This window comes from Octodon degus, unplaced genomic scaffold, assembly GCF_000260255.1.
Source record: "Octodon degus isolate 3935 unplaced genomic scaffold, OctDeg1.0 scaffold00104, whole genome shotgun sequence".
NCBI classification, from domain to species: domain Eukaryota; kingdom Metazoa; phylum Chordata; class Mammalia; order Rodentia; family Octodontidae; genus Octodon; species Octodon degus.
The window spans coordinates 3,542,583-3,554,234 of record NW_004524680.1 but is presented as its reverse complement, the minus strand read 5'-3'; the positions used below and the strand labels follow the sequence as shown (position 1 = coordinate 3,554,234).

General features: G+C 49.5%; 1 protein-coding gene across 4 annotated transcripts in view; it reads right to left on the bottom strand.

The window, feature by feature from the left end:
- Window positions 1-11,652, bottom strand: part of Plec (plectin) — a 68,718-nt gene that overhangs the window by 55,093 nt on the left and 1,973 nt on the right. For 2 of the 4 annotated variants that reach the window (XM_023723840.1, XM_004638896.2), the window contains exon 1: window positions 9,518-9,662. The exons of the other annotated variants lie outside the window; for them this stretch is intronic. In XM_023723840.1, coding sequence (XP_023579608.1) covers window positions 9,518-9,614 — 97 coding nt within the window. In that variant the 5' untranslated portion in view covers window positions 9,615-9,662. Of the gene's footprint in view, window positions 1-9,517; window positions 9,663-11,652 lie in introns of those variants that run through there. 4 annotated transcript variants of the gene reach the window in all.

The window sequence follows — 11,652 nt, the reverse complement described above, 5'->3', positions numbered from 1 at the left end:
TTTTTTTTGGTATCAGGAATTGAACTCAGGACCTTGCATATTTGCCAGGCAGGCACTTTGCCACTGAGCTACATCCCTAGCCCTGGAAGTAGCTTTAGAATTGGATAACAAAGACAAGAAAATGTTGAAGCTCATGACCAAAAAAAGCCTAAATTACCATACCAAACTGTTAATTGAGGGGCTGGGGAGATGGCTCAGTGGAATAGGCGTTTCCCTGGCAAGCACAAGGGCCTGAGTTCAATCCATGGTTCCGCCAAAAAAAAAAAAAAAAAAAAAACTGTTATGAAATACTGAGATCATCTGACTGTGGTGGCACACATCAGTAATCCCAGCACTTGGGAGACTGAGGCAGGATCACTGCAAGTTCAAAGCCAGCCTGGGCTACATGGTGAGTCAATGCCAGACTGAACTATATAGCAAAATCCTATCTCTAAAAAGAAAGAAAAGGAGGGAGGAAGGGAGGGAGGGAAGGAGGGAGGGAGGGAAGGAAGGAGGGAGGGAGGGAAGGAGGAAGGGAGGGAGGGAGGGAAAGCCACAAGTGTGGCTCCACAAACTGCTGAAGAGATTAGGAGCGTGATCCATGAGTCTGCACACCCTCGGGCCAAACAAAGAACAGTGGTGAAAGTACCAGAAAGCCCTGTGCTGAGCCCTTCAGTCTAGCGGCCTGGCTCCCTGTGACACAGTCTGGGCTACCAAGATTCCACAGGCAGGTGTGCACTGGTAGATCCAGTCAGCTATAAATATGCTAGCCTCATGGAGAGGCTATGAAGTGGCCTCCATCCCCTTCCCTGTGCCTGGGGGGAAGGCAGTAAAAGTCCCTGCCGTGAGCCAGTGCCCAATCAGGAGAGCCCTTTCACTGCTAGACCATGACCTAAGCAAGGAATGGAGAGGAGGGCCCGCAGGCTCAAATCCCAAGTCCCTCCGGGCTCATCGACCGGTGCTGACAAGAGCCTGACACGCACCCCTCATGCCCCAAGCTGCCTATACATACCTGAAGTCTGGCTGGGTCCTCTGATAGCCTTTACTACCTGGCCCCAAGAACTCTTCACGTCTGACCCTGCTCTCATGCCCTTGTGCCCAGGCAAGCCCCCACCCCACCCAGCATCACGTCCTTCAGCCCCCCCTGGGCTACCAACACCCTGATGTGACTCTCTGCCTTGCCCTAACCAGGGGTTCTGCTCCTGGCTACCTATGTGCCAGTCCTGCACACGGAGGGTCCGACGTACAGCACAGGGCCGTGGCCCTCCCTATTGTGATCTCCAAGTGCTGCCTAGCATCTTGGGCTCTGCCCCTGCATTCCTGTTTCACAGGAATCTCTAATTTTCTACACTCACAGCTGAGCTCCTGTTCTTCTGCCTTCCCTGATAGAGACACAATGCCACCGCCACCCCCCAAGCAGGGCTCCACCTCCACTGCCATCAGCTTCTCTGGGGGCAATGAGGCATCGTTCCACCACACTGGTTCCTGCAGATCCAACTTGGAATCTGCATGTCTCTCCCATCAACTCCAGGGGAGGTTGTTTCAGGGAGCAACAGAAGAGCAGAAAAACGCAGACCCAGCTCTAAGGTGGCTGAGTTCAGACCCAGCTCTAAGGTGGCTGAGTTTGATGGAAGAAATTTAAAATCCTCCCTGGAGCCTGGGATGGTAGCACATGCCATAATCCTAGCACTCAGGTAGCTGTGACAAGAAGATCACCTCAAGTTCAAGGCCAGCCTAGGCTACATGGTGAATTTAAGGTCAGCCTGAACTATACAGAGAGACCCTGCCTGATAACTAACTAAATAAATAAATCTGGCTAAAGGCACCATTGACATAATGAAACCAAAACTGATCCATGATATAATCATGACAAAGCATGATCCCGGTGCACGCCTATAATCTCAGCACTTGGGAGGCTGAGGCAGAAGGATCCTTGTGAGTTTGAGGCCAGTCTGGACTATGGAGTGAGACTCTGTCTGAACAAACAAATATCAGACTGGGGAGATAGCTCAGTAGTCTAAGCTCCTGGTTGGCAAGCTCACAGATCTGGGTTCATACCCTAGTATGCCATGCTGACTCTGGTTTTCTGGGCATGCTGGCCACCGAAACTGGGCATGGTGACACATGCCTGTAATCCCAGCTCTGGGTAGGCTGAGACAGGAGGATCACTACGAGTCCATGCATGACAGACACTAGGGACACAGAGGAGCTTTTAGAGGCTGAAGCCAGGTGCAGCACTGCACGCCTGTAATTCTAGAACTCTGGGCGGCTGCAACAGCAGGGTCACAAGTTCAAGCTCCTGGTGGACAATGCAGTACCTCAGTAGGAACTTGTCTCAAAATTTAAGAAATAGCCAGGCATGGTGGCACACAACAGTAATCCCAGGAACTCAGGAAGTTGAGATAGGAGGAGGATCACTGAGAGTCCGAGACCAGCCTGGGGACTACAAAAGTGAGCACAAGGCCAGACTAAAGTGCAGAGCGAGACCCTGTCTCAAAAAATAAACATCATCATCATCATCATCATCATCATCATCATAATAATAATAATAATACACAAAAATAAAAAAATTGGGGCCGGGGAGATAGCTCAGTAGAATAAGCACTTGCCTGGCAAGCACAAGGGCCAGAGTTCAATCCCCGGTTCTGTCAAATAATAATAATAATCATAAATTTTTTTTTCTTTTTGCGGAACCAGGGATTGAACTCACACCCTTGCACTTGCCAGGGAAGCACTTATTCCACTGAGCCATCTCCCCAGCTCCTATAAATTAAAAATTTTTTTTAAATAAAAAAATTTAAGAGAGGAAGGGCCAGGGAATGCAGCTTAATGCAAAGGCCCTGACTGTTAAAAATTCAATCCTCTATCAACCAAACATAAAAATTCCCACAAGTCACAGAGACTGGGGAGATGGCTCAGTAGAATAAGCGCTTGCCTGGCAAGAGCAAGGGTCTCAGTTCAATCCCCGGTTTCGTTAAAAAAAAAAAAAAAAAAATCACAAGTCAGAAATTTTTAAAAACCTTAGAGAGTAATAAACCATGCTTTTGAAGAGGCAACTGATAAAAAAAAAGAAAAAGTAAATGGTCACTACGTCTATGAAATGATGTTTCATTATAATCAACACGCACAAGCTAAGGTACATTAGAATTCTTCATCAGATGGGCAAGCGACTGAAGAGGCTACTACATCCGCAGGGCTCATCTATGCATGTGGCAATTTAGAAACACACTCTATTTAAATAAGTCCAATGTCCACCTAAAACGGTCAAGCAAATAAACTTTAGTATCTCTGTGTAAAGGAATATTCTGTAGCCCTTTAAAAGCATGAGGCTGGCAATGCCATTCAACAGGGAAGGAATAACCTTTTCAAAACATGATGTTCAGACAACTAGATAGTGGCATATGAAAGAGTGAAGCTGGACCCCCACCTCAAACTAGATACAAAATTAACTCAAATAGATCAAAAATGTCCATGAAATGCTAAAATTATAACATTCTTAGAAGAAAGCATAAGCAAAAATCTTCGTAACTTTGGTTTAAGCAGTGGTTACTAGACGTGACACAAAAGTACAAAGCAACCAAAGAAATCGAACTCATACGAATTAAAACATGTATGCTTTATAGACACCATCATGAAAGTAAAAGGCAACCCGAGCCAGGCACAGTAGTGCATGCCTGTGATCCCAGCACTCAGGGGGCTGAGGCAGGAGGATCATCACAAGTTCGAAGCCAGCCTGGGCTACATACTAAGTTCAAGTCCAGCTTGAACTACACAGAAAGAACCTCAAAAACATAAAAAAAAAAAAGGGCAAACTATACAAGAAATTTTTTTTTACAATTCTGAAGATCTTCTGCAAATGAAAAGGGAACCAAGAGATTGAGAGACGAGGAGAAGGAGGTAAAAAGAATTAGGCTGCTTTATGTACCAACTCCCCACAATGAATGTAATAAACCCTGTGTACTACAAACATATATGTACTAATAAAAATTTTCAAAATCAGTGTGATAGGGTAACTATATTTGAGTTTGCCTGAAAGGTACTGATTTGATTGTACCCAATGCAAAAGGGGATGCTGGGGATATAGCTAAGCAACACAGTGTCTGCCTGGCAAGCACAAGGTCCTGAGTTTGATTCCCAGTAAAAAAAAAAAAAAAAAAAAAAAAAAAAAAAAAAAAAAAACACTCCAATGTAGAAGAGGGAAAAATCTACCCTTGTTCTCGCATCAACCATTTTCATACAAAACCTTTTCTTAATATTTCTCTGGATGTTATTCTCTCTGTCTCTGTCTCTGTCTCTGTCTCTGTCTCTCTGTCTTTGTCTCTCTCTCTTTCCAGACAGGGTATAATTCAGGCTGGTTTTGAACTCAAAGCAATTCTCCTGTCTCTGCCTCCTTCTAGAGTGAAAGGAAGAATTATAGGTACACACCATCACACCCAGTGGGATGATTTGTTTTCTTTGACAATCTTTAAAATTAAATTTTCTTCTTCCCTTTTTTTTGGTCTTTTTGAGACAGGGTCCTGCTAAGCAGTTCAGGCTGGCTTTGAACTCACTTTGTAGCTCAAGCTGCTTTAGTCTCAAACTTGCAGTGATCCTCCTGCCTCAGCCTCTGAGGTATTACAGGCCTGCGACACCATGCCCAGCCAAAATTTCTTCCTTCATAAAAGTTACTTTTTATCATAAAACTACATAAATTGACAGGTGTGGTGGCACAGGCCTCTCATCCCAGCACTGGGGGGAAGGGAAGATATCATATTGTGTTTGAAGCCAGCCTGGGCTGTATACACAGTGAGTTCAAGGTGAGCCTGGACCACACGGCCTTGAGACCTGGTCTCAAAAACAACAAACAAAAAAAGCTAGACAAATCGAAAATAAGGAGCTGGGGATACAGCTCAGCAGCATAGTACCTGCCTGGCAAGGGCAAGGTCCTGAGTTTGATTCCCCATTCCAAAGAAAGACAAGAAAAGAAAAAGGAAATGTATCAGCTATGTAAAATATTTATCTGATAAGGGACTTGTATATAAACTACAAAAACAGCTCAATAGTATAAAAAAAAAACAAACTCAATTTAAAAATGGACAAGAAAAAGAGAAAAAAAAATAAAACTAGACAAAGGACCTGAGTAAACATTTCTCAAAAATTAAACAAATAACCAATAAGGAGATGAAAAACCGCTCAACATCATTAGCTATCAGGAAATGCAAATCAAAAGCACAATGAGCTACCACTTCACACCCACTAGAACTGAATGTCTGTAAACAAAAAGTCAGATAATAACAAGTGTTTGCAAGGATGTGAAGAGATTAGAAACTTCATAGGCTGTTAGGAATGGAGAATGCTGCCACCACTTTGGGAACAATCTGGCGGTTCTTCAAATGATTAAATATAGAATTACCACACGACCCAGCATTCCACGCCTTGGTGTCTACCAGAGAAATTAAAACACTGACATACTAAAAAGGTCTACGTGAATCTGCATGGCACCATAATGCACAGCAATCAAAAGATGGAAAAAACCTCAACTACCCATCAACTAGTAAACAAATAAAAGTTGATATATCCATAACATGGAATAGTATCCCACCATAAACAAATGAAGTGCTGATAGTCATACACCATGACAAACCTTGAAAACATGCTGAAAGAAACCAGTCATAAAAATCACAGGATTCCACTTACATGAATTGTCCATTTGTCCAACCCAGACCAACCCATGAGGACAAACAGTACATGACCACTGCCCAGGGCTGAGTGACAAAAGCATCCTGGGATTCCATGGTGGTGGGTGGCACTGTACAACCCCAAATACACTAAAAGCCATGGGCTGGCACACTCAATAGGTGATTGTAGGGCATGAGAATTGTATCTCAATAAAGCAATTAAAAACCAGCAATAATAAGCATGACATGAACCTAATCAGGGCTGACACGGAAAGCCAGCAGCTCACAGGAACTGCAGACTCAGCGCGCTGCTGGCTTGCTCTCTCCCTGTGTCTCACTCACAACGAGTCTGGGGGCAGAGGTGTGACTTTCACCTCCTTTCTTTACATAGTCCGATAAGGCTTGATGGGTTTTTATTCAGCATATTTAACTTTTTTTGTTTTGTTTTGCTTTCAGATTTTTTTGAGAGAGCATCTCACTATGCAGTTCAGGCTTGTCTTAAACTCACTACGTAGCCTAGGCTGGCCTTGAGCTCACAGTGATCCTCCTGCCTCAGCCTCCCCAGCAGGCTGCTCGAATTACAGGCATGCGCCATCATGCTCGGCAGCATATTTGACTTCTGACAGTAAACACAGACCAAAAGTCTTCTCCATGAGGCCCGAAGTAACTGCCAGTGGAGCTCCAGGCACTGCAGACCATGCCCAGCTTTCATTATCACCATTCACCCATGTAAGCATCCTGCAAATGCTAGCTGGCGGCTGGGCTGGTGCCAGGGGCACAGATAACCAAGTTCAAAGTCTATCACCCCAGAGGGCAGGGACAAGTGAGCAGGGTGCCACTGCAGTGACACTGGGCAGGCTGGGGCCTTCAAGGAAGGTGAGGAGCCTCCGAGCTGGGTCTTCCTGCAGATACACTAAGCATCCTGGCCCCTTTCACTCCCCAGAAGAGTGTAGGCCTCCCAGGTAGATTCCAGAACTTCACCCACTTTCCAAGAGTACTCAGTTCTGCCCTCCTCTCTCATGCCTAGTGCTCCTGTTCTGGAACCACTTCGGTGTCAGCAGCCCCAGCCCCAGCCCGTGATCCACACCATCTCTGACATGCATGCAGCCCTCACATATCCATGCCGAGAGGCACAGACCCTCCTGGCTGGCCCCCTTCCCTATGCTCCCCTGCGCCGGATGCTTTGGCCCTGTGGATGAGCCCCTGTACCCAGGCATGCAGCACTCTTCCTTCTTCACTTCATGTTCTCCTTACACCCTTCTCTGCCCTCCTACCCAGCCACAGTCTTCTCAGGCTCCCATAACATGTCACAGTGGCCCATCCCCTGTGAGCTGTCACAGACCAGCCTGGAGAAACCAGGGGTCAGGATACGCCTTGCAGCTAACTAGGCCAGCCCACAGTCCCACAGTAAGCAAAGTCCCCTTTTAAGGGCCTCCCAGAGCTCTCCCACCACGCATGCCTCAGAAGTCTTGGCCTTACAGGAATCTCCTCTGGATGAAGGGCAGGGATGCTGCAAAGGGTGAATGAGATCAAGCAGACAGGAAGTTAAATATGTCCCAAAGCCAGGTATAGTGGTGTGCACCTGTAATCCCAGCACTCGGAAGGCTGAAGCAGGAGGATAGCCATGAGTTTGAGACTAGCCCGGGCTACACAGTGAGACCCTGTTACAAAAAAGTAAAAACCAAAAAATAAAAAAGAAAGAAAGAAAGAAAGAAAGAAAGAAAGAAAGAAAGAAAGAAAGAAAGAAAAATTTCCTGGGACCAGCAGTGTGCTATAGAAGATCAAGGATTTCCAGAGTCAGAGCCAGGAATGACGTGTCCAGGGAAAGGCCTGAGGTGTGAAGGGAGGTGAAGGTCAGTGGAGTGACGGTCAGAAAAGGAAGGTGGTGTCTCTGTAAGAGTGGCTGGGACAAATGCCAGAGTGATGTGGAAGCCAGAAGCAAAGGCCAGGGCCCTTCCTCAGTTCAGGCATGGGCTGGGCAAGGGTCCCTGAGGACAGTTGGAACTTCCTGCCTCTGCAGGCCCCAAGACACGGCCCTGTACTTCTCCTGCCCTGCTTCCTCCCAGGCCCTCACAGGCTGACATCAAGGAATGCCCTCTGCCTTCCTCACTGGGGACTGCCCTGGGTGGAGGAGCCCCCAGGGGTCAGTGTGGAGCACTCCTTGCCTCAACCTGTGGCTCCGAGCCTGTCACTAATCCATCCTCTGCCTGGAGACTCTGGGTCCCTCACATGCCCCACAAGCTCTCTTGTCTCTTAGCTCTAGCATCTGCTCTCCTGCCTAGTGACTCTCAGGAAAGTACCACACACATGCGGGCAGGTGCACTGTCATGTGATTCCACATAAGCCCACAGTTGGAAGCCAGGCAAGAGTCTCCAACACCCTCTTGTCAACCTCAATGCCAAGGCCAGAAGACAGATGTGAACCAGGACATCCCAATGTGTCCCCATCAACCTCAGTCCCCAGAGGAGGTAGAAGGATGCTGAACTGATGCTAGGAACTTCCACGCTTTTCTCAGGCCACCCTGGAATGACCAGCAAGTCCCAGCCCCTGGAAGCCGAGGAAACAGCCCTTCAGTCCAGGATGAGATGATCCCAACACGCTGCTAGAGGAAGGTGGTGAGCCTAGGGCATACGTGCTGCTGCAGGCTGTTTCTACCACTGAAAGCTCTAAAATGTTCACCATCACTGCTCTAGCAGAAAGCACTAAACAGAATGGCCAGTTCACATAAAGGAGGGCTTTGGCCCAGGTAGGGGCTGCTTCTTTGCTTCGCCCCTGTGCAGACAGGCCCGCCAATACACAAGCACCAGGCTTGTCTCCCAAGGCCTCCCCAGAGGGCAGTGGTCAGGCTCAGGAGCCCACTGTGCTAGGAAAGATACCACCCAGCCCTGCAAGTTCAGGTACACTGGGCACACAAGCCAACAGGTCAGCCACATACTGGCCAAGAGGCCCACAGAACACACCTGCTATACCTGAAGCACTCTGGTGCTGCCTGGTAAGGATTAGGGCTGAGCAGCACCATGAGGCTCCAAGTGAAGTCCTAGCAGGACATCTCTCCCTCAGCTGCCCTTGGAGGCAGAGCCAATAAAACCAGCTTGGTGGAGCTGGAACCTGACCTTCTCGGCTCTCCCTGGAGCCCCCACCTCGATCCTAGCCAGCCCCTTTGGACTGGGAGCCAGGGCAGTGTCCATGCCTGCTCAGAGCCCAGTGGTCCAACCTGGAGCTAGGCAGCTAAGACACAATGAGGGCCTGGACAGTCCCAGAGATTCCAGGAGGGTGTGAAACAGGGAACAGAGGTCTGCCAAAGTCACTCTTAGCTTCCTCTAACTAGGAAGGACAGGCTGCCCCAAGGGACAAGGACAGGGCAAAGGGGGCTTCCCTGCCTTGGGAAAGTACAGCCCAGGCCCTGGCCAGTTTGGGGTGGTGAGAAAACACAGCAGCTATGTGAACCACTGTCATGCAACAGCAGCCACCCGCCTCTTGGGCAGGGCTCCAGAAGAGGGGCAGGGACAGCTCAACCGTAACCCACGTGTCCACTGGCACAGACCCCAGACATTGGCCCAGACCCCGACCCTGACAAGCTCTGAGCCCCGCCTGTGCCCGCACCCCAGCCCACCCCAGCCAGTGCTGCGGGATGCCCTATTAAGGGCATGGCTGCGGGGGCTCAGTAGAGCCTGCCTGCCCCTTTCCCCGACTTGCAGCCACCGGTTAGGGGCCGGCGGAAGGGGCCACCCAGGCAGGAAGGCCAGCGGGTGGCCAGGTTCTGTGTGGGTAATCAGGAGAGTAGCCTCCACAAGGGGTCAGCGGCCAGCTGTCAGTCTGGAGGACCCCGCAAGCGTTGTGAGGCTGCCCAGAGGGCGGGCAAGGTGTGGGGGACACCGTACCTTTGTACTTCTCCCGCACCTCCTCGTAGGCCTGGATGAAGTCCTGCTCGTCGGGTGCTAGGTTGGACGTCAGGAGGGCGGCCATGCCGGCGGGCATGGGACGCAGCGCACCGAACACGCAGAGACAGCCGCCAGACCCGGCTGCCGCTCTGTCTCAGCAGCCGAGACGCGTGCGGCTTAAAAGGCCGCCCCGGCCCCGCCCCGCACCCAGGATGCCCCTCGGACGGGGCGGGGCGGGGCCGGGTTGGGCTGGGCTGGCCCGGGCTGGACGGGGCCAGACGGGCGGAGACTGGGCTCTATCCCTGGAGCCGCCGCCGGTGCTCCGGCAGTCTCGGCCCTGAGTGGCCGCCTGCGCACGCGTCCAACCAGACATGCGTTCCTGCTCGCTACCCACCCATCCACAGCAGCCTGACAGCTTGATTTCCGATGCCCTGGAGTGCTAGTCCTGTGGCGTCCACTCCCCAGCCCAAACCCAGCCGCAGCCCCAGCCTGCGCAGCAACCCTCCCTGCCCCAGCCGGCGGCTTCACCTGGCCACCCCTGTGCTACCTTTCCTCTTCCCTCCTTTGCTCCCTTCTTTACGTAGAATTGCTACAGCTCTGGAGATAGTGTGGCCCTTTCTAACATATAAGTAGCCCTTAGCCTGGAGTGGTGGGGCACACCTGTAATCCCAACATTCAGGAGGCTGAGGCAAGAGGACCACTGCAAGTTGAAGGCCAGCCTGAACTACATAGCAAGACCGTGTCTCAATAAATAGCCTATAAAACACAAGAAGAAAAACTATATATAAAACTGGAAGCCAAGGGGCTGGGGAGATAGCTCAGTAGAATAAGCGCTTGCCTGGCAAGCCCAAGGTCCTGAGTTCAATCCCCAGTTCTGAAACAAAATAAAACTGGAAGCCCAGCATGGCAGTGCACACCTTGGTCATCTCAATACTTCGGAGGCTGAGGCAGGAGGATCACTGTGAGTTCCAGGTCGGCCTCGGGTATCTAGTGAGTTCAAAGACAGCCTAAACTACATATCAAGGCCCTGTCTCAAAAAAATAAATAAATAAAAAATAAGGACTAGAGTAGACAATTTACAGAACAACACAAAGTTTGATAATAAATGAAAAAACAATCCTTTCCACACAGCTGATTCGTAAAGCCTTCTTTGTCTCCCAGCATTTTCCAATATCCTCCTTCCTGGAACCCCCTGATATAATACTCCATTAAACTTTAAATGTTGGATGTCCTCAAAACAGAAGTCCCCTTCTCAATACCTGATAATATTCTTTCAAACTTTAAATCTAGGTGCCCTCAAAGCAGAAGCCCTAAAAATAATAATAATAATCAGAAAACATGTAGGCTACAGCACAGCTAGAGACAAAGAATGCTAAAGACCACCAGAGCCAGCAGCAGGGGCTGCTGAAGGTTGCTACAGCCCCCACCCCATTCCTTCACACCATGAAATGACCACGAGGTGGAAAGGACACTCATGATTCCTTTTCATGTAGGAAAAAAAAATTACCTCATTCTTTAAAATCCATTAGAAAGATCAGAAAGTCACCCACAAGCACCTGGGCCTCTGGTCTTGGCAGTGTTGAGCACACACCCACCACTTTTCTCTGTGTTTCCATGAGTTCTTACTGTACCTTCCCCAATGACAGATTTCTCCAATACCGAAGGTAGCCTCCAAGCCTCTCCCCACATGCCGTGGTCCACCCTCCTTGCCTCCTTCAAGAAACTCTTTGCTCTCCTGATGCCTCACTATGCCCCTGGCGGGGGGGGGGGGGTCCTAGATGATGGAATAGGGTCAGCCCATCCTGCCCAATGACCTCCAGTTCTAGGTGACCCACTTCCCAAAGGGACTGGCTTCCCTCCAACTAACCACCCTAGAACTGCCCACTACCTCTCTCTGGGCCTCTCGCTGGCTCTTTCCCACTCTCCTCCTCAGACTGGCAGCTAATGTAGGACATGGCTGGACCCTGGTACAGGCATAGTGGGGCTCTCATTAACCAGATGTTTTCTCCTTCCCTGCTCCTGTGCTCACCCACCCTTATTTGGTAGTCAAGACTTGGCACACGGTGAGCAGTTTGGCCCCAGGGCCCAGGCAATGATCACTATCTTATCAAAGGCGCTGGACCAGAGTCAGGAAG